General features: G+C 57.0%; 11 protein-coding genes across 11 annotated transcripts; 6 read left to right on the top strand and 5 right to left on the bottom strand.

The window, feature by feature from the left end:
* Positions 1-348: 348 nt before the first annotated feature.
* CGCA056_v005367 (Ribose-phosphate pyrophosphokinase 1) lies at positions 349-2085 on the top strand (the record flags this gene model as incomplete). Its single annotated transcript, XM_037320619.1, has 3 exons — positions 349-459; positions 661-808; positions 872-2085. 3 exons carry the CDS (start codon positions 349-351, stop codon positions 2083-2085), a joined length of 1473 nt encoding a protein of 490 aa, XP_037182406.1.
* An 893-nt stretch (positions 2086-2978) lies between these two features.
* On the bottom strand, positions 2979-6257 carry cid1 (Terminal uridylyltransferase cid1; the record flags this gene model as incomplete). The annotated part of the gene is made up of 1 exon (XM_037320618.1): positions 2979-6257. One exon carries the CDS (start codon positions 6255-6257, stop codon positions 2979-2981), a length of 3279 nt encoding a protein of 1092 aa, XP_037182407.1.
* A 1605-nt stretch (positions 6258-7862) lies between these two features.
* tfg1 (Transcription initiation factor IIF subunit alpha) lies at positions 7863-10084 on the top strand (the record flags this gene model as incomplete). The annotated part of the gene is made up of 3 exons (XM_037320617.1): positions 7863-9248; positions 9300-9774; positions 9837-10084. The coding sequence occupies 3 exons, from the start codon at positions 7863-7865 to the stop codon at positions 10082-10084; spliced, it is 2109 nt and encodes a 702-aa protein (XP_037182404.1).
* A 435-nt stretch (positions 10085-10519) lies between these two features.
* On the bottom strand, positions 10520-11521 carry CWC26 (Pre-mRNA-splicing factor CWC26; the record flags this gene model as incomplete). The annotated part of the gene is made up of 1 exon (XM_037320616.1): positions 10520-11521. The coding sequence occupies one exon, from the start codon at positions 11519-11521 to the stop codon at positions 10520-10522; it is 1002 nt and encodes a 333-aa protein (XP_037182405.1).
* Positions 11522-12206: 685 nt separating this feature from the next.
* On the top strand, positions 12207-14510 carry CGCA056_v005363 (Transport protein particle subunit; the record flags this gene model as incomplete). The annotated part of the gene is made up of 1 exon (XM_037320615.1): positions 12207-14510. One exon carries the CDS (start codon positions 12207-12209, stop codon positions 14508-14510), a length of 2304 nt encoding a protein of 767 aa, XP_037182410.1.
* A 582-nt stretch (positions 14511-15092) lies between these two features.
* Positions 15093-16589, top strand: CGCA056_v005362 (Uncharacterized protein; the record flags this gene model as incomplete). The annotated part of the gene is made up of 2 exons (XM_037320614.1): positions 15093-15142; positions 15203-16589. The coding sequence occupies 2 exons, from the start codon at positions 15093-15095 to the stop codon at positions 16587-16589; spliced, it is 1437 nt and encodes a 478-aa protein (XP_037182411.1).
* Positions 16590-16717: 128 nt separating this feature from the next.
* Positions 16718-18137, bottom strand: uvs-2 (Postreplication repair E3 ubiquitin-protein ligase rad18; the record flags this gene model as incomplete). The annotated part of the gene is made up of 2 exons (XM_037320613.1): positions 16718-17556; positions 17609-18137. 2 exons carry the CDS (start codon positions 18135-18137, stop codon positions 16718-16720), a joined length of 1368 nt encoding a protein of 455 aa, XP_037182408.1.
* Positions 18138-18608: 471 nt separating this feature from the next.
* On the top strand, positions 18609-20175 carry cdc27 (DNA polymerase delta subunit 3; the record flags this gene model as incomplete). Its single annotated transcript, XM_037320612.1, has 6 exons — positions 18609-18662; positions 18716-18771; positions 18821-19026; positions 19081-19148; positions 19196-19940; positions 19994-20175. 6 exons carry the CDS (start codon positions 18609-18611, stop codon positions 20173-20175), a joined length of 1311 nt encoding a protein of 436 aa, XP_037182409.1.
* A 620-nt stretch (positions 20176-20795) lies between these two features.
* CGCA056_v005359 (Meiotically up-regulated gene 157 protein) lies at positions 20796-22585 on the top strand (the record flags this gene model as incomplete). The annotated part of the gene is made up of 4 exons (XM_037320611.1): positions 20796-20935; positions 21002-22209; positions 22258-22440; positions 22494-22585. The coding sequence occupies 4 exons, from the start codon at positions 20796-20798 to the stop codon at positions 22583-22585; spliced, it is 1623 nt and encodes a 540-aa protein (XP_037181421.1).
* Positions 22586-22830: 245 nt separating this feature from the next.
* Positions 22831-24357, bottom strand: CGCA056_v005358 (Uncharacterized protein; the record flags this gene model as incomplete). The annotated part of the gene is made up of 2 exons (XM_037320610.1): positions 22831-23730; positions 23815-24357. 2 exons carry the CDS (start codon positions 24355-24357, stop codon positions 22831-22833), a joined length of 1443 nt encoding a protein of 480 aa, XP_037181420.1.
* Positions 24358-24949: 592 nt separating this feature from the next.
* Positions 24950-26519, bottom strand: esa-1 (Histone acetyltransferase esa-1; the record flags this gene model as incomplete). The annotated part of the gene is made up of 2 exons (XM_037320609.1): positions 24950-26369; positions 26434-26519. 2 exons carry the CDS (start codon positions 26517-26519, stop codon positions 24950-24952), a joined length of 1506 nt encoding a protein of 501 aa, XP_037181419.1.
* Positions 26520-26710: the final 191 nt, after the last annotated feature.

The following is a 26710-nucleotide window of genomic DNA, read 5'->3' as shown; positions in this document are numbered from 1 at the left end:
CGTACCTTCTTCATGACCTTGATGTTGGTTGCACCTCCCTCAGAGGGGCACAAGCAGCATCGCGGGGTCACAGTGCTCGGCACGGTGCAGCTGAAAATTTCGGTAGGAACGAAGCTGGTCAGGGTCGGATAAATACAGTACGAATTCATGCCTCATCCGGCTGATTATCGCAGCCGCACTGTCCAGCCCCCACTCTTCAGCTGGCCCGACCCCGTTTGTCGGCTTAACCACCCCCGGCCTCTCCCCCCTGCGCCCAACTCAATTTTTCCTTTCGCAGCAGCCCGCAAATAAAAGCTCCCCGCTACGCGAACCAAAACTCTTCGACCCTCTCGCATTCTTCTTCGCAAAATGCGCGGCACTCTCATCTTCGCGGGCTCTTCATGCCCGGCCCTCACTACGCAAATATGTGAGAACCTGGGCATGGCTCCTGCCGAGGCGGAGCTTACCCAATTTTCCAATGTAAGCTGAAGTGCGATCTTTGTTCTTTGGCCAATCCCCAAAAGACACAAAATTCTGCTGCCGTCAACACCAACGGCGGGGAGTCGGCGAGGATGGGACTCGCGACCTGTCGCGGCCTCTTCACTCTCCGGCTCTTGCCTTGATTGGACCAATTCCAAACTTGTTTGGACTCCCTGTTGAGGCTAACCCGTCACACAAAAGGGCGAGACGAGCGTGCGAATCTTGACCAGCGTCCGAGAGAAGGACGTCTTTGTCGTCCAGTCCGGCAGCGCCAATGTCAACGACACCATCATGGAGCTGTTGATCATGATCTCGGCCTGCAAGGGCGGCTCGTCGAACAAGATCACTGGTAAGCACAACCTCTTGCTCACTCAACCCACCATTATCGCGTCGCTAACCCTTCCCCTTCCAGCTGTGCTGCCGTACTTCCCCTACAGCCGCCAGTCCAAGAAGAAGTCCCACCGCGGTGCGATCACGGCGAGGATGCTTGCAAACCTCCTCGGCGTCGCTGGCGTTAAGCACGTCATCACCGTCGACCTCCACGCGTCTCAGATGCAGGGCTTCTTCAAGTGTCCCGTCGACAACCTCCACGCCGAGCCCTTGTTGGCGAGGTGGATCCGCCACAACGTGCCGAACTGGAAGGAGGCTGTTGTCGTATCCAAGAACGCCGGCGGTACCAAGCGTGTGACATCGCTTGCGGACGCCCTGAAGCTGAACTTTGGAATGGTCACGACCGAGAAGAAGCGTGGTGGCAACATGACATCGAGCATGATCATGCACCACCTTGACAACCTCGACCGCGAGCCTGTCTTGGAGAGCAGTCGCACTCCGCCTGCCCCTAGACCAACCACCCCTCCTGCCACCGGTCGCGCTGCTAGAGTCAGGGCCGACGCTCACGGCTCGCCTCAGCACACCAACCCCCCACGCTCTCATCCCAGCACCATGGATGAGCGGCCAACGACCCCTACACAGTCCAAGCCCACCAACGGTGCTACGGATGACGACGAGGAGGGCGACGCGGAGTATGATGACCGCCGCGCTCACGAAGTCACCCACGGACGTCTTGTCCAAGGCCACATCGTGGACGACGACTATCCATCGCCGGCTACCTCGACCGCGGGCGGCAGCGTCCGTGACGACGACCCGATGGCCATGTCTCAGGCGTCGTCCTTCTTCGCTCCTCAGCCCCATGCGCTGGGCGGCTCCGGCGACGCGGTTCCTGAGTCAGACGAGGAAGATGAGGTCCTCAAGGACCCCAAGGTCGAGCACATGATCACATTGGTCGGCGATGTCAAGAACAGGTCCGTATTCATCGTGGATGACATGATCGACAAGCCAGGCTCCTGGATCGCTGCGGCCGAGACTGTGGTCAAAAAGGGCCGCGCGAAGAAGGTCTACTGCATGGCGACCCACGGTGTCTTTGGTGGCGACTGTCTTGAACAGATGCAGAAATGCGAGTGCATTGATACCATCATCGTGACCAACAGCTTCCCCATTCCCGAAGACCAGGCCAAGCGCACACCCAAGCTCGTCGTCCTGGATCTCTCCTTCCTCCTCGCCGAGGCCATCCGCCGCAACCACTATGGCGAATCAATCTCTCCCTTGTACCAGCACATCCTGGACTAGAAGAATTCAGCAAAAGAGCGTGCGGCGGAATTATGTCATTCTATGCCAGAACACCACGGCTTCTTTTCTTGCTTTTCTTTCTTGATCTAAGAACTGGACTCTGGGCATCGTGTGCGTTTTCATTGGCATCCTTGGGAGGTGTGATGGCATTCTAGCGCGGCGTTTGGGAGGCGGCAACGGCACAGTGGAAAAAGCCAGAATGGCGGCAACACAAAAGTGCGACCTGGGAATGGTCTGCCACTTGAAACGTTTTTTACATGGTCAGTATTAGACATGAATGATGATCTTGATACCTCATCCGACCGCAACCTTTACGGTGTGTGTGTCTTGTGTGTGCTACACTAATATTTCCTTTTCTTGACTCTTGGACAATCTCCTCGGAGAATATCTTTCCCCCCAACGATGCTGTCTTCTGGACAGCAAGGGCTATCTTCATCCCAGAAGAAGTCCTTAACGGAGCGTTGGTAGATCAAATTTTCGACTAAAAGAAGACCCCTCTCCCAGTCTGCCGTTATGGCGTTCACCACCTCCGGGATGGGTGGGCGAGGGGTAAGAGAAACCTTCGAACATGTTTTTCCGTGACATATTTTTTGACTTGTGCCAACTTGATTCACTCACCATCTTTGCCAGTACCTGGTCAAGTTTTGAGGTTCTTTATATCTGTAGTTACACAGGGTAATAATAATACAAGCTACTCAACCTCGTCTCATCTCTGGTTTTCCTCTTTTTTTTCTTTTCTCATGATACGTTCGTGACATCGTCCCTAAAGAGCATGCCCTCCAGTCCGTCCGCCCGTCCTCACATCTCACATTTCTTCTTACAAACACAGTAAAGTTACATCCCATACTCTGCCATTTTTGTTTCCCATAATACACACATGATCGTTCCCTCACTCACTCGAACAGCTCCCACCCGTGGATCTCGTCTAGCAGCGACACGAACGTACTCTTCTCGTCTTCCTCCTTCACGGCAGCGACGTCCTTGAGCAGCTCCTCGCTGAAGTTGCCGGTGCCGGCGCCCTTGATGATGCGCCACGCGCGGCGGAACTCGTCGCGGATGCCGACGATGCCGTTGTGCGTCACGGTGCGCGCGACGTTGTGGTCGAGCTCGAAGGGGTCTTCGATGGCGAAGAGGTAGCGGTGCCGCACCTCCTTCACCTCGCCGTTCTTGTGGGACGCGGCGGTGACGGCGGCGGCGGTCGTTGGCGTGGCGACGGCCGGCTTGCTCCCGACGGTCGGGGATGGGGCGTCCTGCGATGCGGTCGCCGCGGACGGGGTGGTCGGCGTGGGCGGGTCGATGGGCGATTTGAGAGCAAAGTGCGCTGCTGCGGGAGGGGCCTCGGTGCTGGGTGAGTTGACTGCGGCGTTGGGGCGGTACTCGATGACGGTCTTGGCGCCGGTCCAGCCCTTTTCGGACTTGGAGAGCAGGCCGCCTGGGGTGCGGATGCTGAGGACGTCGCGACCCCAGTCGTAGCCTCGGCCGGGGTATGTGCTCATGGAGCCGTTCTGGGCGTAGTACTCGAAGAAGCCGCGTAGGAGGTGGCCGATGGACTCGCGGTTGCTGTTGATGAGATTCATCTGCGCGAGACGGCGGATCTCGGGCTCGTCGCGCCAGAAGCCGACGAAGCGGCCGCGGCACATGATACTGTCATCGAGACCGGTGGGAGAGATGCCCTCGGGCGGCGGGGCTGGGCCGAGTGATTGGAGGTTGGGGCAGATGAAGGGCTGGACGACGTTGACGAGATAGTGCAGCATCATGAGGACGTAGCCATAGCTGCTAAGGGTGCCGCGGTAGGGTGTGTTGATGCCGCGGACCTTTGCCCAGTGCTTGATGAACAGGACGAGGGGCCGGACGCGAGGGTCGGTGTGGGAGTAGCACCGCAGCAACAGAGTGTTATGAAGGGCCAGGTGAGCGGAGAAGTTGATATCGCACTGAACGCCCACGCCAGATTTGGGAAACTCAAGCTTGTCGCGGTAAGGGTCGCGGGGCTGGTTGACGGACATCTTTGCCGGGTCCTTGATCTCGCGCATGCGTTTGATGGTTTCAATGTTTTGTTTCGTGACAGGGATGACGTAGTCATAGTGAGGATCTTCCGCGTTGCTCTTGCGCATGGGGCCACGAAGGACAGAGATGTAATCTCTGATATCGCTTTCGAGAGTGGCATCGTACAAGTTGTGGTCCAGAGCCTTCTCGAGCTCTGACGCGAGTTGCAGACTCTTGTGGCGGCGGGCGACGGCGTGGATGCTGATATTCGCGGGGGAGGCTTCCATGAACTCTGCGACCTGCGTACGAATGCTGTTGATCCATATGCCGGACGCGAATTTCTCGATGATGAGATTTTGGGCAGCCACCAAGCTGGCGGCATCGCGGGGTCTGAGCTGCGACACAACTTTGGAGACCCTGTTGTGATACGCGCCAGCGGCCTCGTGTTGGCTCTGCTCGAGGGTGAGCAGTTGTGCGGTTGGCAGCTTTCTGAGTTTCTCCAATTGGATTTGAAGATGCTTGGTGTAAGTCAGCGGCTCAATGCCAAAGTGTGGCTGATCTTGGAGGGACTTCCAAGCTGCGATGAGCGCGTCAGCAGAATCATCAGCATCCTCAGCACTAGCAACGATAGTGTTCGCCTCGCAAAGCATGACGATTCTTTCGCCTTCCATTTGCGCGTAGACGCCGGCTAACGAACGGTAGTTGGGTACGTTGGCGAGTGGCTTGAAGGACAGCGAGTGATAAGCCGACAACCTGTTCTTCAGTTCCCTATTGTGAAGACCGGCGAAGAAGGCCTCGCACACTTTGTTAAGGAGTACGTAGTCTTCTTCTGTCAGCTCGCGGCAGTTTGACACAGTAACGTCACGACCTCCCAACTTTCTCAATGCCCGCTTCGCCACATTATAGTAAGCGGGTAGAGACATGTTGGCTGACTGGCGCATGCTCGGCTTCGACTCGGAGGCATCTCCCGCCGTGGGGGACGTTGCGTCTGTCTTATGATCAGCCGAGTCGTCTGGCTGGTCGTTGGTAGCCTCTTTGGCATGGGTCGCTTCCGTGTCGGCATGCTCATCCTCATCGGCTGCGTCTGCATGGTCGACGTCGACAATGCCCTTTTCCCATTTGTCTCGTTCTTCCAGCAGGTCCAGTCTCAGTCTCTCGGGGGGTTTCTCGCAAAGTTTGATAATCGGCACCCTGGTTCGAGTGAGGAGACGAGCGCCAAGGCCGAGTTCCAAGAAAGCCTTCTCAATGAGCCTGGGAATGGGTGAGCCTGCGGCATCGGGTTGTGGTTGGGAAAGCGGCGAGACGAGGCCAAGATCCATGTCGGATGCTTTGGTAGCGAAACCTGAGGAAAGACTGCCGAAGCATTTCAACTCCACGGACTGAGGAGGGAAGTTCTCAATGTTATTCTGTTGCTGCTCATACTCGGCGATGGCAACCCGACAGACTTGCTCAATCTTGAGTCGAAAGTTTTCCTTCTCGAGGATCTCGCCGCGTTCAATCTCCGCGCCAGCAACAAGAGTGCTGCAGAGGCCCTCCAGGTAGGCGGCCTGATTCTCCAGCTCCTCGGGACGGAACTGGTGCTGGGAGCCACGGGGACTGTAGAGCTGACCGTGAGGATTGCGCGGATATCTAGGTGATCCATTGTCCTGACGCGCGAAGTGAGGCTGATCACCATGGTAGCGAGAGGTGTCTAGATTTCCGGGGTGTCGAGGTCCATCACGCCTTGGCGTGTGCGGTTGCATTCCAGCATACTGACCCTGCGGCTGACCCTGGCCATGGTAAGGGGCCGCCGCGTGGTGAGATCTGCCGCCATTCTGGTGAAAGCCGGGAGGATGAGACGAGTGACCCGGAGATCCGGAAAAAGGTCTTCCGTAATGGGTAGGCGGCGAAGGTCGAGGGTCAATGGGAATTGACAGCTGGGCGTTCATCTGGCGTCTTTGGGCTTGATTGGGGCGCTTTCTGGAAATCTTGGGCGAGCCTGGGAGCTTTCCATCAACGGGGGCCGAGGCAGAGTTGTCATTGTTGGCGGGTTGCGGAGAAGCAGCACCGACAGGGAGAGGTGCGGCCGTTCGCGGGGTGTCAGAGAACTGCGGCGGGCCGTTTGTAGGGGGAGCGTTGGTGAGAATCAAATTTCTCAGGCGATTCTCGAGGGCACTGGGGCCGGCAGGCTGCCCGTCACTACTCTGCATGATGGCGATGTCTGCTTGGGGTCGTACTCATGCGATGTAGTTGGCCAGAGCTTGGCGATGGTGATGTTGCTGTGGGGTTGAGTGAGCTTGAGGTTTCTGCTACGGGACCGCAGCACTGCATTCTCACCTGGTCAGGAACGTCTGGGGAACATGGCCGGTGGCTGAGAGTTGAGGCGTGAGGTAGTTATTTTTCTATTGATCCACTTGACCAAGATGAAGGCTGATTTGCAGGGTAGAAACCAGTTTCCGATTGCTGATCACCTCATTCAAGCGTGCAGTGTAAATCTGGAGTGAGGTGAAAGCTGGACGTGGGGAAGGTACATACATCCCTTGGTGAGGGGCTACAGTGTAGGAAGAATGGATACTGTGTAGTGTTGGCGTGCTCGGGCGTCTTTGAACTGTGCGAAGCTTGGTCGGCGTCGACTGGCCTTGATGGGACGGCAGGAACGAGGTCAAAGTAAGGTCCCTGGATTGATTAGAGTTGGTGGTATAAGCTTTCCGACTCAATTGGAAGCGTCTTGAAAAGGTAAGTGATGTCGAGGTGTCAAGTGATCAACTGTCACACGCGGGATACGAACACGTCGTGTAGATGAAGCACAGGCGCAAGTATAATTGATTCATAGAATGACATTGCTATGCTAATTGCAGCCTTTAGCAGTCTGTTACATCAATACATCTTGCCCCTGAAAAATTGCTGTGAGTAGTCCTGTGATTCTGTCTCATCCGACTGCAATACCTCGCCGTTGCTCCAGCCGTCGTAGCTAGGGTTGTAATTTTGGTCCAGCGTCAAGTTTGAGCTTATAACTTGAACGATGAAAACGAGTTCAATCAGTTTAAAAAGCGGACATTTACGTACTTTGACGCAGTCATGGACGCCTCTCAAGATGCTTCTCTACTATTTATCCCTACCTGAGTTGATGAGTTACACACAATCGCAACGTGCAACTTGGTCGCAAGTTCATCCCTATGACGTTCTTCCCCAGCAAGGCTAGCCCCTTCCATATGCGGCTCCTGCTGCTGAGGTGGATTGCCAGGCACTGTGAGCCACCCGCGCTAAGGAGTTACAGTTCCCTGCAAAAAGCCGAGACCTGCAAGTACTCCGCACCAAAAAGAAGCAGGCGGATACAATGCAGGTCGTCCTAAGAGCAGCCGACCCACTAGTACCAGCTTTTCTGTAAGCTCCCCCGAGCTGGGCTGGCTGCCTAGGTGCGCTCAACTTCCAAGGCGCGCCTTCCAATAACCTTCTTCCCGCTACCACGCCGTCCTCGTCGCCGCTTCTCCTCTTTGTCATCATCTCCCTCTTCGCGACTACCTATCCACATCGCATCGCCAGCAAATACTTGGAAAGTTCTATTGGGCGAGTTTAAAGCATTCTTCAGAGACATCACTTTTCAACTGCATAGCCTTGCTATTTGTCCTCGGCGTGCTTCAACTACGTTGCGCCCGCAGCGCCGTCTCTTCCGTTCACGTCACGACTCGTCTGGCCTCCACGGTGCCGACTGCCTCCCCGAAATCGAAATTTCGACGCCTTCGCAACGAGACTCCCGTGGCTCCATCAAATAACGATCGGCTGGTAGTGTGCTAGCAGCAAGTTACGCCCTCGAGATGAGCGCGCCACCGCCCGGCATGCCGAACGGCCAAAACCCCAATGGCCCGCCTCGCCCTCCTCCGATCAAGCGACGACCTCGCGGAGACCCTCTAGTCGCCCGAAAACGCCCTGGCCAACCCCGACCCGCGGCTTCGCGTCCTGCGCCGAACACCCTGCAGAATGCAGCAGGCGCTCGACCTTCTCCGGGCGCGTCAGGCCATCTCGGTCATCAGCGTCCCGAGACCGAAGATGAAATCAAAAATAGAAGAGCGGCAAACGGTGGCTGGCTCGATCCTCCTCCGGCCAACGTGAGAGAGTACAAGATCGTAACCACAAAGAAGGCATTGAAGGACGGCATTCGACATCACATAATGAAGCTCTCATCTTCCAAGGCGGACCTCGAGCAGAAAGGAATCGACCCCACGAACCAAGATGAGTTCACCAGACCTGTGACGCTCCAGCGACGCGATCCTCGTCAACCGCCGCCTGGCCGCGAGGTCAAGCAGGAGGCACCCGAGCCACCGCCGGTCGACGAGAAGGAGGCCGAGAGATTGGCACAGCTGAAGGCTGAGCGCGAGGCTGTTCGCGCCGTTGAATTGGCAAAGAGTGCGCCGAGTCTCAAGGACCCCAGTCTCGACAAGAAACCCGCGCCAAAGAAAAAGAAGGAGGAGGATGTGCAATTCCACCGACAACCCAGAACCGAGAAGGAGAAGAAGCAACAGGAATTGCGATATGAGGAGGCACTCCCTTGGCATCTTGAAGACGCTGATGGCAAGAATGTCTGGGTTGGATCCTATGTCGCTCCATTGTCTGAGACCACCGTCGCCTTTGTTGCTACCAGAGACGGGAAGTTTGCGGCTGTTCCCCTGGAAAAGTGGTATAAATTCACGGCGAAGCCGCATTTCAACACGATGAGACTGGAAGAAGCCGAGGCCTTGATGAGCAAGAAAACGGATGTCGGCCGCTGGTACATGCGCGATAAGCAAAAGAAGAGTGAGCAAGAGGAGTGGGAGGCAACTAGACATGCACTTTACGGCCCGGCAAGAATCAAGACGGAGAGCAGCACTTTCCGTGCCGCTTCTCGCGAGGAGAAGATGGATCACGATCAGATCGACATGGAAGGAGATGAGTTCCAGGACGACGACGAAGCCCCGGGATTGGAAGTCGACAATGACGAGGACTTCAAGGAGGCGACTGAACGTATTCGCCGTGACCAGATGGGTGCCAATCTCTTTGGCGATGCTGATGAAAACAGAGTTCAGAAGGAGCTCGACGAAGAAAGAAAGGCTGAGGAGGAGCGTCGCAAAGAGGGCAAGCGGACTACCAAGGCGCTCATCAAAAGAGAGAAGGAAACCATCTATCAATCCGACTCAAGTGGCTATGATCCTTTCGAGTCTTCCTCGGTACGTTCAACCCGACACGCATTTTCAGCTTTTTGCTAACTGTGGACCCAGAGCGATGAAGACTCCGACGAGGAGAAGAAAGATGATGAGAATAAGGACAAGGACAAGGACAAGGAAGACGAGCAGAAGGGAGACTCAAAGGACAAGAACGCCTCGGGTGTGTCTTCCAAGGGCAACACGACCCCGTCTGGCCGACCGAAACATACAGACGCTCTGAAAAAGGGCAAATCCTTGAAGCGTCCCGGCTCCCCCAACCTGTCGGAATCTAGTGGAAACGAGTCCTCTCGCAAGAAGATCAAGAAGCAGACTGCTTCTGTTCACCAAAGCCGTTCGTCGACTCCCTTGTCCCAAGGCCCGGCGGGCAAGAGCAATCTGGGCAAGGGTGTGATGAGTGACGGCGAAGCAACGGCAGGAGAGATGTCTGATGGCCAGCTGCGGCAGAAGAAGAAGATCAAGCTCGTTGGAAGTGGCGCAAGGGGAACCCCTGTGGGATCGAGGGCCGGTAGTCCCGCTCCCGCTGCACCTGGTAAGTCTTCTTTCAGACATCCAATCATTCAACTCTCAAGACATGCTGACTCGTTGCGGCAGGCTCCAAGCCTGGTTCACCTATTCCAGAAGGCTCTCCACGCGCTGGATCTCCCGGCCCTGTCGAGCCCTGGGAGATTATCAATGCTCTGCCGGAGCTTCCAAATGGTATTACCATTGGAAATCTTATGAGAAAGTTCGCTGGTCGCATTGGAGACGGTCCGGGGCAGATGGACCGCAAGGACTGGATCAAGCTCGTCAGAGAGAATTGCCTGTACGGGCCTGATAAGGTACTACGTCGCAAGTCATAGGTAGTACGCCGTGTCCGAGCCGCCGGCACGCAGGAACAGGTTACCTTTTCCTGAATCCATCGGCCAGATAGACTTAGAGCTTAGAGCTACCGTATCATGATACATTGGCGAGGAACAGGCTTGCTTCTTTCTGTCTGCCTATTTCGTCTATTAGCTCTCATGTTTGTCCCCTACGAAATCTACAGCTTTTGCCACTGATCTTAGCTTCGAGTGATTGCGAGGCTACACACGGCCACTGTGACTATGACAGTCTAAACTTGCGTTTTCAGCCAAGGAGGTAGGGATGCTGATTTTGGTTGCGAGTCACAAACCGGGGGTGTATGTCGGAATTTCAAGACCAAATGTGAAGGAGGCTGGCCATGCCATGACCATTAAACGAGTTCCATCAAACTCCTCGCCAACCACGGCGTTCTAACACCGTAACATGTGCGATTTTTACTCGTCCATTTGCCACTCATAAGTGAGCCCCTTGTTCCGCTCTTTCCGGTTCAATGCCCTGAACCTCTCTCCCTCGAACCCGTTACTCCTGTCCACGCCATCCCACCTGTAACCCGGTCGAATGCCATACCGATTTGGCGGTGCAGCGCCTGTGTATATCGGCCTCTTCTTGCCCTTCTTCCCCTTGGCCCCCGGCCCCGTCTTCTCGACCATGAACTGCGCCATGGGATCGTTCCACCTCTCCTTCTCCTTAAGCTCTCTGTTCATCTCCTCGTCGTCCGCCGTCCGGGCAAAGTTCATGAGCTTCGCGTCCTCGAGCGCCTCCCTCCGTTTCCGGGCCTCCTCGAGTTGCACCTCGCCCTTAGGCGCCAACTTCGCCAGCCTCTCCTTCTCCTCCGCCTCGGCCGCTAGCTTGCGCGCCTCGGCGCGCTTCATGGACACGTCCACCCTGCGGCCCGTGGCGTCGCGGTATACCGTCTCCTGCTCCTTGCCCGACTTTCTCAGCTTTGCGAACTCGGCCTCCTCCGCCTGCTGCCGCCTCTTCAGCTGCGCCGACACCGACGCCGCGCTCTGCAGGCCCGCGTGCGTGCCGTCGCTCATCTTGACCACCCCCGCGTCGTTGCCGCCGCCTTCTACCACGGGCATCTCGTCGTCGGCCTGCGCGGCGGCGGCGTTCTCTGCGGCTGCCGAGGCAAGGATCGCGTCTGCGGCGGCGGCGCTGTCGTCGTCATCTGTTTGTTTCGAGGGCCCGCTGCCGGCGACGGATTTCCAGTTCGATTTCTTTGTGCGGCGGAACTCGGCTGACTTGGCCCCGGACACGAGCATCGGGCCGCTCTCATCGTCATCGTTGTCTTGTGTGGACTTGCCCCAGTTGTCGTCGTCGTCGGCGATGATGAGGCCTTGGTTCTCGGCGGCGGCCTTGCGCTTGCGCTTCTTGGAGGGCTTAGGATCTGCTACCAGGTAGCGCGTGGCTAGATATGAGGAGAGGTCGGACGGCATGTTTGGAGGTTGTGGCTTCTAGAAAAGGCAAGATGCGGATGGGGGTGGGTATCGTTTTGGAAGCTGGGTGGAAGTGATCTAGAAGAAAGTCGCGAGCTTGGATGCTTCGCTGCTAATGCAGCTGCAACCTGCACTGTACAACCGGTTCGCGACGCACGGGCGTCATAACCAAGAAAAGGCAGGGGCCGCGGAAGGGACAAGGGTCCCCCACTCTCCTCCGCGGGTAGACGTGCATGTGACGGGGCGCTAGTCACTTATCGGAGGATCAAATGTCTCCCGCCCCGAGCCTGAACGACTGCTTTCTGGAGGTAATTTGGATTGCTGGCAGCTTGCTGTACCTTTCGCGGCTTCGTGATGGAACAGTCTTTGTATGTCTATTAGATCATATTGTGGAAGCGACCTGGATGTGGTGCTGACTGACTTTCAAGTTTACGGACTGATCCAACCACTCATTTTCTTCTACGATCCACCCTCGAGAGAGAGCCTCCCCCCCTTATGATTACGTCTCCCGAAGCCACTCGAACGGATTACGAGGTCTAATCTAGAGCCGCAACCACTGTCTCTTCCCAACCCCCACGATATCGACGCGAACCGCAAATTCGCTGAACTTGCGAGAAGTCCGAGCCGGAAAAGGGTATCAGTCGTTCCTGCGGCTGATATACCTCGGACCACCACCACTTCCCCCATGCAGTCCCCGGACAACGATGCGTCACCAACCGATGCGATCCAGGCGCTGCCGATGGCCGCCTCCACCGTGAGGCTGCCCAAGAGGCAGTCCGTGCCGGAGGGCCACCCGCTGTCCCAGTCCGAAGTCAGCCTGCCGCACCGCCGATCGCACCCCTCAGCCGCGCCCCTCTTCGCCTCGACCCTGACCCCGCCGGGCTCACGGTCCGGATCACCCATGGGACGCGGCTCGCCAGCCCGCAGCACCATGTCCGGCTCCGTCTTCGGCGGCCCGGCGGGGAGATCCCTGATCGACATCTCGTCCGACAGCCCCGGCGACCCGCGCAACCTGCTCGTGAAGGCATACGTCCCCCACGTTGCGATTTACACCTCCAAGGACACCGACGACCTGGCGAAGGAGAAGGGGTTCAAGAACGGCTTGTGGGAGCTGCTGAGGCCGTTTGGCGAGCAGGTGCAGGGCAAGGTCACTATCAGAGACAGCAACGGCGCGAGCAGGACATGGGAGGACTATTCCATTCGGTTCGTCAAGTTTGGTGAGAACATCGACTCGCCGGAGAGCGCGAGAGGCGGCGCGCAGGCCAACGGGCAGCCGGGGTCTTCGCTTAAGTCGAGGAACACCCTCGAAGATGTCGAGGCCGTCGTCGATCGCCATTTGTCTTACGCCGAGGATTCCTTCTTGCATACTCCGCACCACGGCGCCTTCACGAGGCAAGGGTTGGACGTGGAGGCTACCTCGCCATACTACTCGCTATACCTGAGGAGGCTCCTCTCAGGCATCCAGGTATCACCTCATGAGACCTTTGCGCATCCGGTCGCGTGTGTCATTGCTATCAGCTCGAGAAGCCCCTCGCCAATCGAGGACCTGCGGAAACTGTACAACGACACTAGCTCCGGCGAAAACAAGCTGCCGGTCTGGGTGGATGGGGATTATCTGAGATATTACGTTCTGGTCCACGACGAAGAGCGCGACGACATAACACGGTCACTGGCTCTGTTTGACCAGATGAAGCGCCACCTGGGCCTGCACTGCCACTTGCTACGGCTACGAAGCACACAAAGCGCCGAGACCGACGACGACAGCATACCGCTTCCTCGGAGCGACTGGATGTCTGCGGCCGAAGAGCTTGTTGATATCCGACACAGCGAGGACCAGGAAGACTTTGAGGACCCGACGAGGTACATTTTTGAGTCTGACGTGACAGCGATCCGCACGTTTGTGAGGGAAATGGTGACACAGTCTATTGTGCCTACCATGGAGCGGCATGTGTCTCTATGGAACGACCAGGTCGCATCTCGAAGGAGAGGTATCACCGGCAGGTTCATGAGCATATCAAGAAAATGGGGTGGCTTCGGCAGCAGCTCGAGGTCATCAGTGGTCGGCAGTGGATCATCCAGCAGCTATGACCCTGCGGGATTCTATCGGCCAGACGCTTCGGAAGCCATCATGCGAAAGCTTGCCGACTTCGCTTTCATGCTGAGAGATTACAAGCTTGCGCACTCAACATACGACCTGTTGAGATCCGATTTCAGCGACGCCAAGGCGTGGCGGTATCACGCCGCAACCAACGAGATGGCCGCCGTCAGTCTCCTGATCATGCCGCAGAACCTTTCCTCAAAGTCTCGCGCCGAAACGATTGACCAAATGCTCGAGGCCGCCTTCTACTCCTACCAAACACGATGCAGCGCCCCATTCGGAGCCTTGCGCTCGCTCACCTTGGGCATCGAGCTCCTCCGTCTGAGGGGTGGAAGCAGCGTTGATGATGCGGTCAGATGGGGCATCCGACTCCTCGACTCGAAGGTCCAAGGCAAGATCGGCGACGCTCTCATGAAGGAGCGTCTTGCCGTGTGCTACTCGGCCAAACCCGGCGTCGGGTCCGGTTCCTGGGGCCACCGCAAGCGCAAGTCGGCAATGTGGTGTATCCTGGCCGGCGAGTCCTGGCTCCTTCAGCAAAAGTACATCCAGTCGCAGCGCTGTCTCAACGAGGCAGGGCGGATATGGTCCGACCTCCCGCATGAGAATGGCATCTCCAAGTTTGACGTCGCCAACGACTTCGTGGCAGGTCTGCAGCACCAGCTTGACGAAAAGCTTGAGGCCGAGGATGTCGGCGACGAATCGGCGTCTCAGGAAGCCGAGGACGTCGTCGTGGACGAAGAGAGCGAGGCTCTGGATCTGCGGTCGCGGAGGGCGAGCATGATGGGCCGCGCGGGGCCGCAGGCTGCTAATCTCGAGACGGCGCCGTTACATAAAGTGAACTCGGCCGAGGACGAGGGGGCTGACGACTCTGTACAAAATGATTTCGGATAAAGACATGATCTGGTATGAGGATGGCGCTGGGTGATTGGGGTTGTAGATGCGTTCTTATGAAGCGGGCTAATAGCATTTACACCGTTTTAACGAACAAGCTTGTCTCTCTTCACTCCGTGACTTGTTACATATGTGTTCCAGCTTGTCGTTCCGCGTATAATGAGTGGCTACCGAGGACTTCTCATTCAAGCTTAGATATCTCGCATTCACGAGGTGACGCTCGAGGCACGTCGCAGTCCATCAACCCTGTACGTACCCGCAGCTGCCAGGGTCCCCAGGATTTTCCCAGTGATCTCACAGGCAACCGATAGGGGGAAGCACCGCTAAAAGTACGCCGATAAGGCGCCACCCCACCACGGGCCAACATGTAAGCTCCCCCGTCCTTCCGTCTTTCATGAAAGATCACAAGAACTTCAGACCGTCCAACTTTGCTTCAAAAGAAGATCCTTTCTCACCAGGCTCTCGTCAGAATCTGAGAGAATCACCCCGCCGCCTGCTACAACCCGCCGCGAGGATCCTACGGGGAAAAAACAACCTACAGTCCTGCAGCCGACCTCGACGTCACCCGGTCACCCGGTCACGATGGGCGACTTAGCAGACTTCCTCACGGAACACGACCAGAACTTCCGCAAGTTCGTCCAACTTACTTCCCCACCTCTATGATAGCCTGAGATTTCTAACCAGACTGGCAGAGCACGTCTCCCCGCCCTCTACTCCGACTTCCGCCCCCAGCGAACCCTGAACCCCGATGGCTTCCAAGCAAATATGAGCGCCTGGCGGCAGGCCCTCGCCCGCGCGGCCTGGGAAGGGAGGATACCCTCGCAGCTCTCCGCGCCGAACCTGCTCGTAGTAGACGTCGACGATAACCTCCTCCGCGCCCTCGAGAGCAAACAGTTCGGCCGGCCCCTCGCCCTGGGTACGGTCGTCCGCGAAGCCGTCGCTGACAAGGACCTCTACCCTATCAAAGAGTTCCTCGGCGCAAAGGACAGCATATACGCCAAGACGTGGTCGCAGGTGCCGTGGAGTGTCGTGTCATGGGCGGCGGGGCAGCTCGGATTCGGCGGCGGGTCGACGTCGGGCGAGGACAAGCTGCCTAAGGGGCAGTTCGTCGTGCTCAAGAACGTCGAGACCACGGCCAAGAAGCTCGCGGAGAAGGTCAGCCCCGCGGACACGAGGTTCGACCGCACGTACACAAAGACGCATTTCCAGAAGACGTTTGCGGATGCGCTGGTCGAGCAGAGAAGGCTATCCGAGAAGGACGTCGACATCCTCCTCGTCTTCCTGTCGCGCGACAAGGGGCTGGTGGTGTACGATGGCAAGGTGGTCAAGATCAAGGGGTCAGGGGCGGACGAGGACGAGGCTTCGATAACGGAGGAGGACGCCGCCGTGTCATCCTTGAAGGAGCTCATTGAGGACCTGCAGAAGCAGACGACGCTGCTCTCCACGCGCATCGACGAGCTCACCGTCACTGCGAAAGAGGCCGTCGCGAAAAAGAACAAGGTGGCGGCGATGGCGGCGCTCAAGTCGAAGAAGGTGGCCGAGAACTCGCTGCAGACGCGCTTCGCAACGCTGGGGCAGCTCGAGGACGTGGCGGCGAGGATCCAGACGGCGCGCGACCAGGTGCAGCTCGTCAAGGTGATGGAGGCGAGCGCGGGGGCACTCAAGGGACTCAACGAGAAGGTCGGCGGGGCGGACCGAGTCGGAGACGTGGTCGCCTCGTTGCGGGAGCAGATGGGCGAGGTGGACGAGGTGGGCGATATCATTGCGGATGCGAACGCGGCGCCGGCGGACGAGGTGGAGGTCGACGACGAGTTGGCGGAGATGGAGCGCGAGGAGAGGGAGAAGGAGGAGGCGAAGGAGAGGGCAAAGAAAGAAGCCGAGGAGGCCAAGGTGAAGGCGAGGAGAGAGGCGGAGGAGGCCAAGGAGGCGGAGGAAATGGAGAAGAGACTCGAGGCAGAGATGCAAGGGCTGAAGGCGCCGGCGACGGAACCTTCGGAGGAGAAGACGCCTTCGAGGGAGACGGCAGAGGGCCTGGAGAAGTTGGAGTTGGAGGAACGGCCGCAGCCACAGGCGGCATAGAGACCATGACTTATGTATCATGCACGGTGTTTTACGATAGATGGTGGCGTTTGGGAATTCTGTACATTTATGTTGGAGGGTATCATAATGAAGCGACATCGCATATGCTATTATTTACAACAGAACGTTCACCGTGCTTCTTGGCTATTTGTTGCGCCAATGTCCACCGCGGGTATCTGCTCTGAGAAGCCGTCCTGCAAGTAATATGCCGACGAGGGTGGTTTTGTAATCGCAGCCTCGTGAGCGGGAGTGGCCACATGGTCCACAGATGGCTCCGTCAGGTCAACCATCGTGACCTCCGCTCCTGCGGTCTCAACCATCTCCAAACTCTTCACCCTTTCTGTGTTCTCCACGACACCTGGTGGAGCAGCATCCGACTCTTTCTGTGCCGTAGCATCTTCAGCAGTCGCTTCCTCCGTCTTCTGCTTCGCCTGCGCCCTGCTCTTCCTTGCATTCGCAATCAAGTCCTTGAACGAGTCGTCGTGCTTCACGGCCCACGCCGCGCCATCGAACTCCTTATCCTTGACTGCGGCTCCCGGACGGGCCGCGAACATGGGCGCCTTCGCGCCCTGCGTGCGCTCCCACACATCAAGATCATGCAGCAGCTCCGCGCGGCGTTTCGGGCGCGCCGAATCGCAGTTTGCGTTCCACAGCGTCACCCACTCCTTGTGGCGCTTCTCGAGCTGCTGCCGCGTGCCGTTCGTGGAAAGGCCGAGGTCGGACATTCTCTTGCGGAGGGCAACGTCCTTAAGCATGGAGTAGGCTATGGCGGGGAGGCGCTCGGGAGCCGGAGTCTGGCGTTGGGGAGCGGCGCCGCGGGCGGGCGTGTTCGGGGTCGGGGTACGGCTCGCGCTGGGACGGGAGGGCTGCGGCTGGGGGCCGGGACATTTGTCGAGGTGGCTAAAGACTTGGAATTGCTTCATGCGGGTTTGGCAGATTGGGCAGGGGACGAGGCCATCTTCTGGTGCTGGAAAGTTGTCAGTGAGGGGCGTAGGCTAGCAAAGATGGGGGTTGCTTACTGAATGTTGCGTCGTCTGCTTCGTCGTCCTCTTCCTCTTCTCTGGGCTCTGGACTGTGTTCCTCCTCCAGTTCTACCACCGTGGATGACTGGCCCGCCCTTGTCCTGCTGAGTCGCGCTGAGCTCCTAAGTCTCTTCGCCTCGGGCTGGTGTTCCGGCGCGGAGTCTTCCTCCACAAGCTTCCTCTTCGGCGACGAGCCTCTGGCGGAGGCCTGGCCGGCGGTCCTGGCGAACTCCAGCGTCGTTTTCCTCGCCTTCGTAAACGACTCGACAATCTCCTCCATGGCCCAATTACTCCTTAACTTCAGCTCCTGGTCAGAGGCGCGGCAGAGCGGGCATTTGCCTTCGTTGGAGAGGGCGCGGCGGATGCATAGCGAGCAGAAGGTATGGCAGCAGGACGTGAGCATGGGCGTCTTGAAGAAGTCCTTGCATACTTGGCATCGCAGCGCGGCTTCTACGGCCGAGAGCCCTGACAAAGGCGTCGAGAGCCAGTCTGTGGAGTCGGGGACGTCGTCGAAGTTGTCAGCCATGCTGGGCGAGCGATGTCGTTGATCGAGAGGATTCTGGACAGGACTTCGTAGTAGAAGAGTATGCAACACTTCTGGCCTGAGGAAGGCACCGGTAAGGCAGGCTATGAACGGTTTTAAGACGATCGCGGCCTATGCGAAGAAAGTGTGCCGGAAGTTTTCAGAAAGAACGTCAAAGTCGCGTCGAGGAGAGTGGTGGCGCGCTGGGCCTAGGCCAGGGACCGGGCTATTACAGGGGCAGGTGTTTAAGTGGATCACGTCACCAATTGCGCCTGCCTGAGTGGTTCTAAGAAGGTACGTACCCAGAAATCAATTTACGCGTCTTGATCGCGTCCTGTCGACCCTTATCATCCCTCCTACATGAGAGCATCGTGAAAACGAGAGGGCGAGGTTTGACTCCAAGGGCATTTTCACTCCTCCGCACTGCATCTTGCTGTTCAATAACACCGGCATCCTCACCACAAAATTCCGAAAATGGACGAGTACAAGAAGTACCTGGCAGACCAGGTCCTCAGCGAGGAGAAAATTGTAAGACGCCGCTTCATCTCATTTGCTAAAGCTCGGTACTGACAATGGTCTAGGTCACATACAGAAGTCTTAGCAGGGCACTCAAGACTCATGTGAATACTGCAAAGGCGTGAGTTCTTCCACAACTACTGCGCACTATAGCTGCTCATTTTCTCCAGTATGCTGTATGAGTTTCACCGATCCCAGAATGCCATGCGCCCCGGCACCATCCATGCGACCTACCTGATTTATGGCATTCGCAAAGTGGAGAACGTCCAAGAAGATGGCGATGTCGAGATGACCAGCTCTCCTCCCGATGTCGAGCCTTTGTCCGAAGATGTCGTCACTTACTCCTTGTCCCTGGTTCCCGGCGATCGTCTGAAGGGTAAGAATGATTGTTGATAGCCTAGTCGGGCAACGTGCTAAAGCAAATTCACAGAGGTCCTGGCTTCGTACGAAGATGTTTCTTCGTTCCATGTCTACAGTCTGGCTCGTCATCCCATCAGAGTAGGTGCAGTAGCCCCCTCGCATACCCAGGCACTAACAAGACCAAGGAACCCCAGATGCTAGCAGACGTTGCCCAGCAGGTTCGCGAGCAATCCGGTGATGACAGCATATCCATGCTGGAGACGTACGGCTCTATCACAAATCCCAATGTACGAAAGCGCGATCGCAAGGGCAAGCCAGTTCCTACGCCCGCACCTGTTGCTTCGGCGGCCAAGCCCGTCAAGAAGGAACCGTCTCCACCCACGGCCAAGCCCGCTGCCGACAAGAAGGCAGAGGAGCCGCTCAAGAAAGAGGCGAAGCCTCCTGCCAAGGAGTCTCCATTCTCAATGGCTGCCGGCAAGAAGGGTGCAGCACCTCCCCCACTGAAGAAGAGCGGCTCTTCAGGTATCATGGGATCGTTTGCGAAGGCCGCAGCAAAGGCTGCGAGCAAACCCAAGGAAGCACCGAAGAAGGCACCACCATTCAACGACTCTCCTGCTCTATCCGACGACGGCGAGGACGATGACGAGGATATTCCGGCTGCCAAACCCTCCTCTGATGGAAGGAAGTCCAGAAAGGAGCGCGAGGCCGACTTGAAGCGCATGATGGAGGAGGAAAGTGAAGAAGAAGAAGAGCCTGAGGAGAAGGAGGAGGAGCCCGAAGACGAGCCGATGGAGGAACCTGAGCCTGAACCTGAAGCGAAGAAGGAGCCAGAGCAGTCCGAGGTCGTTGCTAGCAGCGGCGACGGCAGACGGCGCGGCAAGAGGAAGGTGATGAAAAAGAAGCAGATCATGGACGATGAAGGATATCTGGGTAGGTTCTGTCTTGAAATATTGGCATCATTGATACTGACGTTAGGACACCAGTTACTATGGAAGAGGCCGTCTGGGAGGAGTTCTCAGAAGACGAAGCACCGAAATCAACTCCCGCTCCAGCTGCTAGGCCCAAACCTTCGACAGCCCCAAGCTCCGGCAGCCAGGCTTCGAAAACCAAGAAGGCTGCGCCAAAGGGGCAGGGCAACATCATGTCGTTCTTCTCTAAGAAGTGATTGGAGTTCCGGTGTAAATGGCTAGAATGGGGGGGCTTGCATGTCACTCGGAGATGAACATCAAACCACAAAGTAATATTGCCTTATTGAAGGAATACTGAAGACGATGTCAGAGTTAGCTGATGATATGATATCAAAAATTGAGCAAGTTGCATGTCTCAATTGGACCTTTGAAAATCACAGCGCGGGAAAACTGGCTGATGAGTTGGTCCCAGAAGAGAAACAAACAAATGTTTTATCAGCACCGGCCGCAACATCAAACACGGCAGATCGGACGTGAAGGCGGCACGGCGGCCCCGCGCGCACCCCGCAGTGGATCCACGTCGTTAATGCCGGACGCTAAGGGGGCGTTTGGCCCCCTGTCAGAGCTCCTGCAAGGGACCACAGTGACGAGATTCCCCCCCGGGCCCCAGCCAAGCGCAGGCGCAGCGGACACCTGGCTGTCGTGGTGTGGTGTGGGAGCTCCCGTCCCAATTTCTTGCATCCGTCCGCTCGGCATCAAACTCCAAAACAACTCGTTGCGGTGAACCACTCTCCCCTTCTAGAGGTTGCTGACGATACCCATGCGGACATAAGACATACCGCGGATTTCTTCTGCTTGCCTTTTCGGCCTCGAAGTCATGTCCCTCCGTACCTTTGTCGACGTGCTGCTGCCGCTTGCCGGTCTTCTTGTCGGCCATGTCTCCGCGGCGCAAGAGCCTCTTACTGGCGAGGACCGCGGCGCGTGCCCCAATTACGAGCAGTACTCTACTCATCCCCAGTATGTTGCAGACCTCTCTTTGCTGTTGACCTTGCTTGGGAATTGATGCTGACTTGCTGGTTACAGTAAGCCCCTGAGCGAAGGCCCTCTCGGTCTCCCCTACCAAAGACCCGATCCACGATGCCGTACATTCCACTCTGAAGCGATTGAGAAGGTCATCCAGGATGTGACATCCCGAATGAAGGACCCCGACCTGGCTAGGCTTTTTGAGAATGCTTTCCCCTCAACCACAGACACAACGGTAAAGTTCCACACCGACGGGACGGACACTAGATTTGTCGACCTGAACGGCCGAAGCTTGCGCGACGAGGGCAAGTGGGAGGGCCCGCAATCCTTCGTGATCACGGGAGACATCATTGCAGAGTGGCTGCGCGACAGCACGAACCAGCTGTCCCCCTACCAGGCCCTGGCCAAGAAAGACCCCGCCATCTTCAAGCTCATCCTCGGCGCCATCAACACTCAGTCCGAGTACGTTATCGAGTCACCGTACTGCAATGCCTTCCAGCCGCCCCCAATTGCGAACCTGCAGCCGAGTCATAACGGACAGGACGACACCGTGCATCCAGTCTACGAGCCCTCGTTCGTGTTTGAATGCAAGTACGAATTGGACTCGTTGGCGCATTTCCTAGCTCTGGGAAATGACTTTTACGAGCACACCGACTCCAAAGACTTTTTGACGCCGAGATGGTACCTTGCTCTTGAGACGGTGCTCGACGTGCTGGAGCAGCAATCACACCCCACGTTCGACTCGGCGACGGGTCAGTACCAGAGGAACGAGTACACTTTCCAGCGCAAGACGGACCTTGGAACCGAAACCTTGAACCTCAAGGGCGTAGGCAACCCGCTCAACAACGGAACAGGTCTCGTGAGATCAGCTTTCAGGCCCAGCGATGATGCGACCATCCTTGGTTTCTTCATCCCGGCCAACGCCATGATGGCTGTCGAGTTGAAGCGCACGGCGGAGGTTCTGAAGGCCGCTGGGAAGGACGTACTTGCGCAGGAGGTGGCCAAGTGGAGCCAGACCATCACTGATGGCGTTTGGGAGCACGGCGTGGTGAAGCACAAGAAGTACGGTGACGTGTTCGCGTACGAAGTTGACGGATACGGCTCGTCTATCCTCATGGATGATGCCAACTATCCCTCGCTTCTCGCATTGCCTCTCATGGGATTCTTGCCTCCAGAGGACAGGACTTACCAGAACACACGAAAGATGCTTCTGGAGAAGACTGGCAACCCGTACTATCTTGAGGGCCGGGCTTTCCATGGAATTGGAGGTGAGTGATTGTCATTTTTACCTGAGAATGATATACTAACTCTGCCAGGACCCCACATTGGTCTATCCAATGCCTGGCCGATGAGTCTGCTGATCCAGGCCCAAACATCCGAGAACGATGAGGAGATCACAGAGTGCCTCGACCTCGTGCTGCGTTCTGCCCGTCTGGGTTTGGTGCACGAGAGTGTCGAGGTCAACCACATCACTTCATACACCAGAAGCTGGTTTGCATGTAAGAACTTGAGATCGAAACCAACTTGGTAGTGACGATACTGACTTATTCAGGGGCCAACGGTGTTTTCGCCGAGACAATCTTGGATATCGCCAAACGCAAGCCGCATCTGATCTTCACCGAGGCTAAACCCTACCAAGTGTAGGCGAGACGGACAATCCTGTAAACCACACGTAAATAGAGGTTCGCTGTAAGATGATTGGCGGAGGAGCATTGGGCATGGCGACTGGATTCGCTTCACCTGCATTTTTATACCCAGAGGGCCTCTCATGACCTAAATCGAATTTTGCATTAAGCTGGCTCGCTGCTCGTGACGTACCTACTCAGACCTTCATTGGGTCGCCATCGTAAATCAGAATATTACTTTTACCTCCTCTTTGGTCAGGTCTCCTATTTAACATTGTCAACATCCAAGGCACTGGATGACTTCCACTCAACCCCATCCTTCATAGCCTTCAACACTCTACCAAGCCGTACAACACCCTCCACAACATCCTCCTCAGGCTCCCACGAGAAACAAAGCCTAATCTCCCTCCCAAACCTCGCCGCCTCCTCGTCCCCGTGCACCTCAAACTGCGCCCCGTGCCCGATAACCAACTCCTCCGTCTCCTTAGCCCTCACCGCCGCCTCCCGGCTCGACATCCCCTCCGGCAACGTGAACCACACAAAGTACCCGCCATACACCCCAGCCCCCTCCAACGAGCTCTCCCGCACCGCCACCGTCCCGCCCAGCGGCTTCTGCACGTGCTCCGCGATAGCCTCCATCATCGCGCGGTGCCGCCTTGCCAGCGCCGGCCGCGTCTTCTCGTCGAGGTGCCGCTGCACCTGCCCACTGGCCAGCAGCTCCGCGACGAGCATCGCCGCGAGCTGGCTCGGCGCGCCGCCGCTACAGGTCGACCCCGTCTGCGACAGGCCGTACGCGAACGCGGGGCTGCCCTCGGCCCAGCCGGTGCGCACGCCCGGGCCGACGATCTTGGAGAAGGAGCCGTTGGAGACGGCGTTGCCGAATGCGGAGGGCGGCACGCCGAGGGCGCGGTCGATGTCGACGAGGCGCGGGAGGCGCATCGACGGCGGGTAGGATGCGTCGCCGTCCGTGGGGGCGTGTGTCGTGGGCCATTGGAGGAAGTCGTAGACGTCGTCGGCGATGAGGAGGGCGTCGTGTTGGCGGGCGAGGCGGACGAGGTCGTACCGCCGGCGCAGGGACATTGTCTTGCCTGTCGGGTTGGAGCAGGTTGGGACGAGGTAGATTACGTGGCGGTAGAGCTTTCGCTTTTTGGCTTGTTTGAAGTGCTGGAGATGTGTGTGTTAGCTTGAGCTCACTTTACTTCTCATGTATAATGAATGACATGTGAATGGGGAACAACGAATACTCACATCATCGTTTCCCTTCCCAGCGGCTTCGAGCCCCTTTCTCAGGTACTCCAGATCAATGCCCTCATTACCCTCCGGCACGGCCTTCAGCCGCCCGTCGAAGCCCGCATCCGCGAAGATGGGACACGCAAGGAAGTAGCACGGCGCGACCATCCACACGTTCTGCGTGTACAGCGGGTCCGTGAAGGACTGCAATATGCACGCGAGGTTCTGGCTTGCGCCGCCCGTGATGCAGATGCGGCTGACGTCGGGAGGGTGGTGCGGGAGGGCAGCAGTGTCGTTACTCGCCTCCGCCGCGGAAAGGAGGTCCTGGGTCTCCTCGGGCGTTTCACCCGCGATCGGATAGAACGCCGAAAGCCATTCAGCGAGGGCGTCGCGGAGCGGTTGGTAGCCCGGGTCCGGTCCGTACTGGAGACCGGGGACGTAGACGGCCGGGTCGGCGAGGGTCTTGACGGCGGCGGCGGAGAGGGCTGCTGCGGGCAGGAGGGAGGGCGAGGGCCAGCCCCGAAGGAGGTTTATGGGTTTCTTTTTGAGAGGGGCGTTCATTGTGGTTTCTCGTCCTTGAAATCGAGACGTTGATGAATACTGGTGAGTGAGAGGGTGACTATGTGATGAGACGCGGATAAGATCGGGATAGGCCGCGGGGCGGGTACTGATGTGGGTTTCGGCGCGGGACACTGAGGGGCGGGCGATGTGGGTGAGGGGCCGGTGGTGAGGTATCTGGACAAGATGTTTCGGGACTTTGAACAGGCTGCGCTTCATTACCTCTTTTGCCCGAGGTCTCTGTGAGTAGTGCGGGAGAGAATTGACTTGGTGCTTGGAGGAGAAGGCGATTATTTATGTCATAGTAGTTTGGTGTCAAAGTGAAGTTCAAAGCGGTACGCTCCGACTGCGGAGGTGAGATAACACCCCAACGGCTAACATGCCTTTTTGAGCGCAGGAATGGGCGGTCCTCGCCCCATAATATTTTGCAAAGCGTGGCACGGTATCCATGAGACCACGCCAGCTCTCAGGTATTCCAACATGACACGCTTCAGTCCGTAAGATGATCAAGAGTGATGAGCAAAGAACAGGGGGTATCATGTTTGCTGAAATACAGTATACTACAGTTGTGTCTAGCCTTGAAAACCTCTCTGTCTTACCATCCCCACGTTCTTGTAGAAGCAGTGAACACCGGAGGCTTCCATTGAATCCTGCTAGGATCAATGAGACGCTTCTGCTTCACCTTCTGCCTCTCGCGCTGCTGGATGAGCTTCTCAGGAATCACGATCTTGTGCTCTCCCTTATGGTAAACCTGCATCTTAAGCGCTTGGAGAGTGTGTTCCACATCCTGGGGGATGACGGCCAGCTGCGACGAGATGGCTTCAATCGTCGCCTTCTCCTCCCGCTCGTTGTATCCCACCAGCAGATCAAGAATATTCTCACCCCAGTATTGTCGATAACTCAACAAACCCAAGTCAGAGAGCGGCTTTTCTGGCGAGCCGAGCTTGCCCTCGATCTTGGATAACTCGTATGAGAACTGAATGAGCAAGCGACCGTAGCCTTTCCGCTGGTACTGCGGCAACGTCAGAATACAAGCGACGTTGTAACCGTCTGCGCTCTCTTTTTCTTTTGAGAAGTATCCGATAATATGGCAGCCTTTGTCGTCCCGACTCGCCATGACATAGAATAAGAAGGGGTCTACGTCGTAGTAGAGTGTCTTGTGATCCAGAAACATCTTGGATAGTAGACACAGGTTGCGGCAGTATGTTCGCTGCCGCCTGCCGTCAATCTCGAAGAACGAAACAGAGTCATCCCGGTAGATTTCGTTTCCAGGAGGGTGCTGCAAGGTACACTTGCGCCGGTGTCTCGAAAATGCCTTTTCGTCGCCATAGTACCCGAGGCAGAACTCGCAAATGTATATAACGTCCTCCTGGTTAAAGACCTCTGGGTACGGTGAGAAGTACCACGGGAACAGGTCATTCCTGCCAAATTGCACTTTAGAGATATTTCGGATTCGCGAAATCTCAGCAGGGTTCTGCGTCATGGAGCCATGCGTCCTAAGCTTCTCAATCTCTTTTTCGCGGCTGAAGCCGCCAAGGTCCTCCTTCTGATCTCCGTCGTCTCCATCGATGTCCATCTCGTCACCGACAGCCGCTGGTGTCGCGGTCGCCTCACCCGTCGCGGGGGTTTGTGCCTGGCTTTCTTCGGCTGTGGGAGTCATCTTCTGGCTTTGCGACTCGACGAACTCGGTCCATGGGTGCGGTGTTGTGGCCTCGGAGGGCGCAGATTGTTCCCTCTTTGCGGGTCTCTTCTGAGACTTTTTGGCGGGTTGCGCTTTCTTAGAAGTCGCCGTGCCCTTCTTAGTCTTTGCATCCTTAGGCTTGTCCTTGTCCGGGTTCGGCCACTCTACATCTTGGTCAAAGTCGATGCGGGAGGTCGGCACCCACTCGTCGAGACGCTTGTTGAAGTTGTCGAAGTTGCAGTAGAATTGACGTCCGCTCTTCGTTTCTTTTATACTAAGGATTTCGGCTCTGCGAGGGACGCCCTCCTTGTTTACCATAGCAATGCATCCTATCCTATGGTGCATGGGTCAGTCGGAGTGGTCGATGGGGAATCTGGTGGGGTGAAGAAATGACGTACCTGATTGTCTCTGGCGTGGCCCTGCCCTTTTGTCTGGGCTCTCCAGAGCCGACGGTGGCTTCGCCGTTGGAGCCGTGTGCCGCCATGATGAATGCTCTAGGTTGTGGCTGTTGTTTGATGATTTTCGTCGCAAACTGAGCTTCCTGCGTTCTGTCGCAAAAGATGATGGTGGAAGCGGGAAAAGGAAGGTGGTGTGGCAGAAAACGCGATTAAATCAAAGGCGGTGAAGAAACTGCCGCGAACCCCTGCCATGTAAATGGGACCCGCTGCCCCATAC

This window comes from Colletotrichum aenigma (assembly GCF_013390185.1).
Source record: "Colletotrichum aenigma strain Cg56 chromosome Unknown KSG_Cg56_contig03, whole genome shotgun sequence".
NCBI classification, from domain to species: domain Eukaryota; kingdom Fungi; phylum Ascomycota; class Sordariomycetes; order Glomerellales; family Glomerellaceae; genus Colletotrichum; species Colletotrichum aenigma.
Note: the sequence above shows the minus strand (reverse complement) of the source record. Positions and strands in the feature narration are given on the sequence as shown.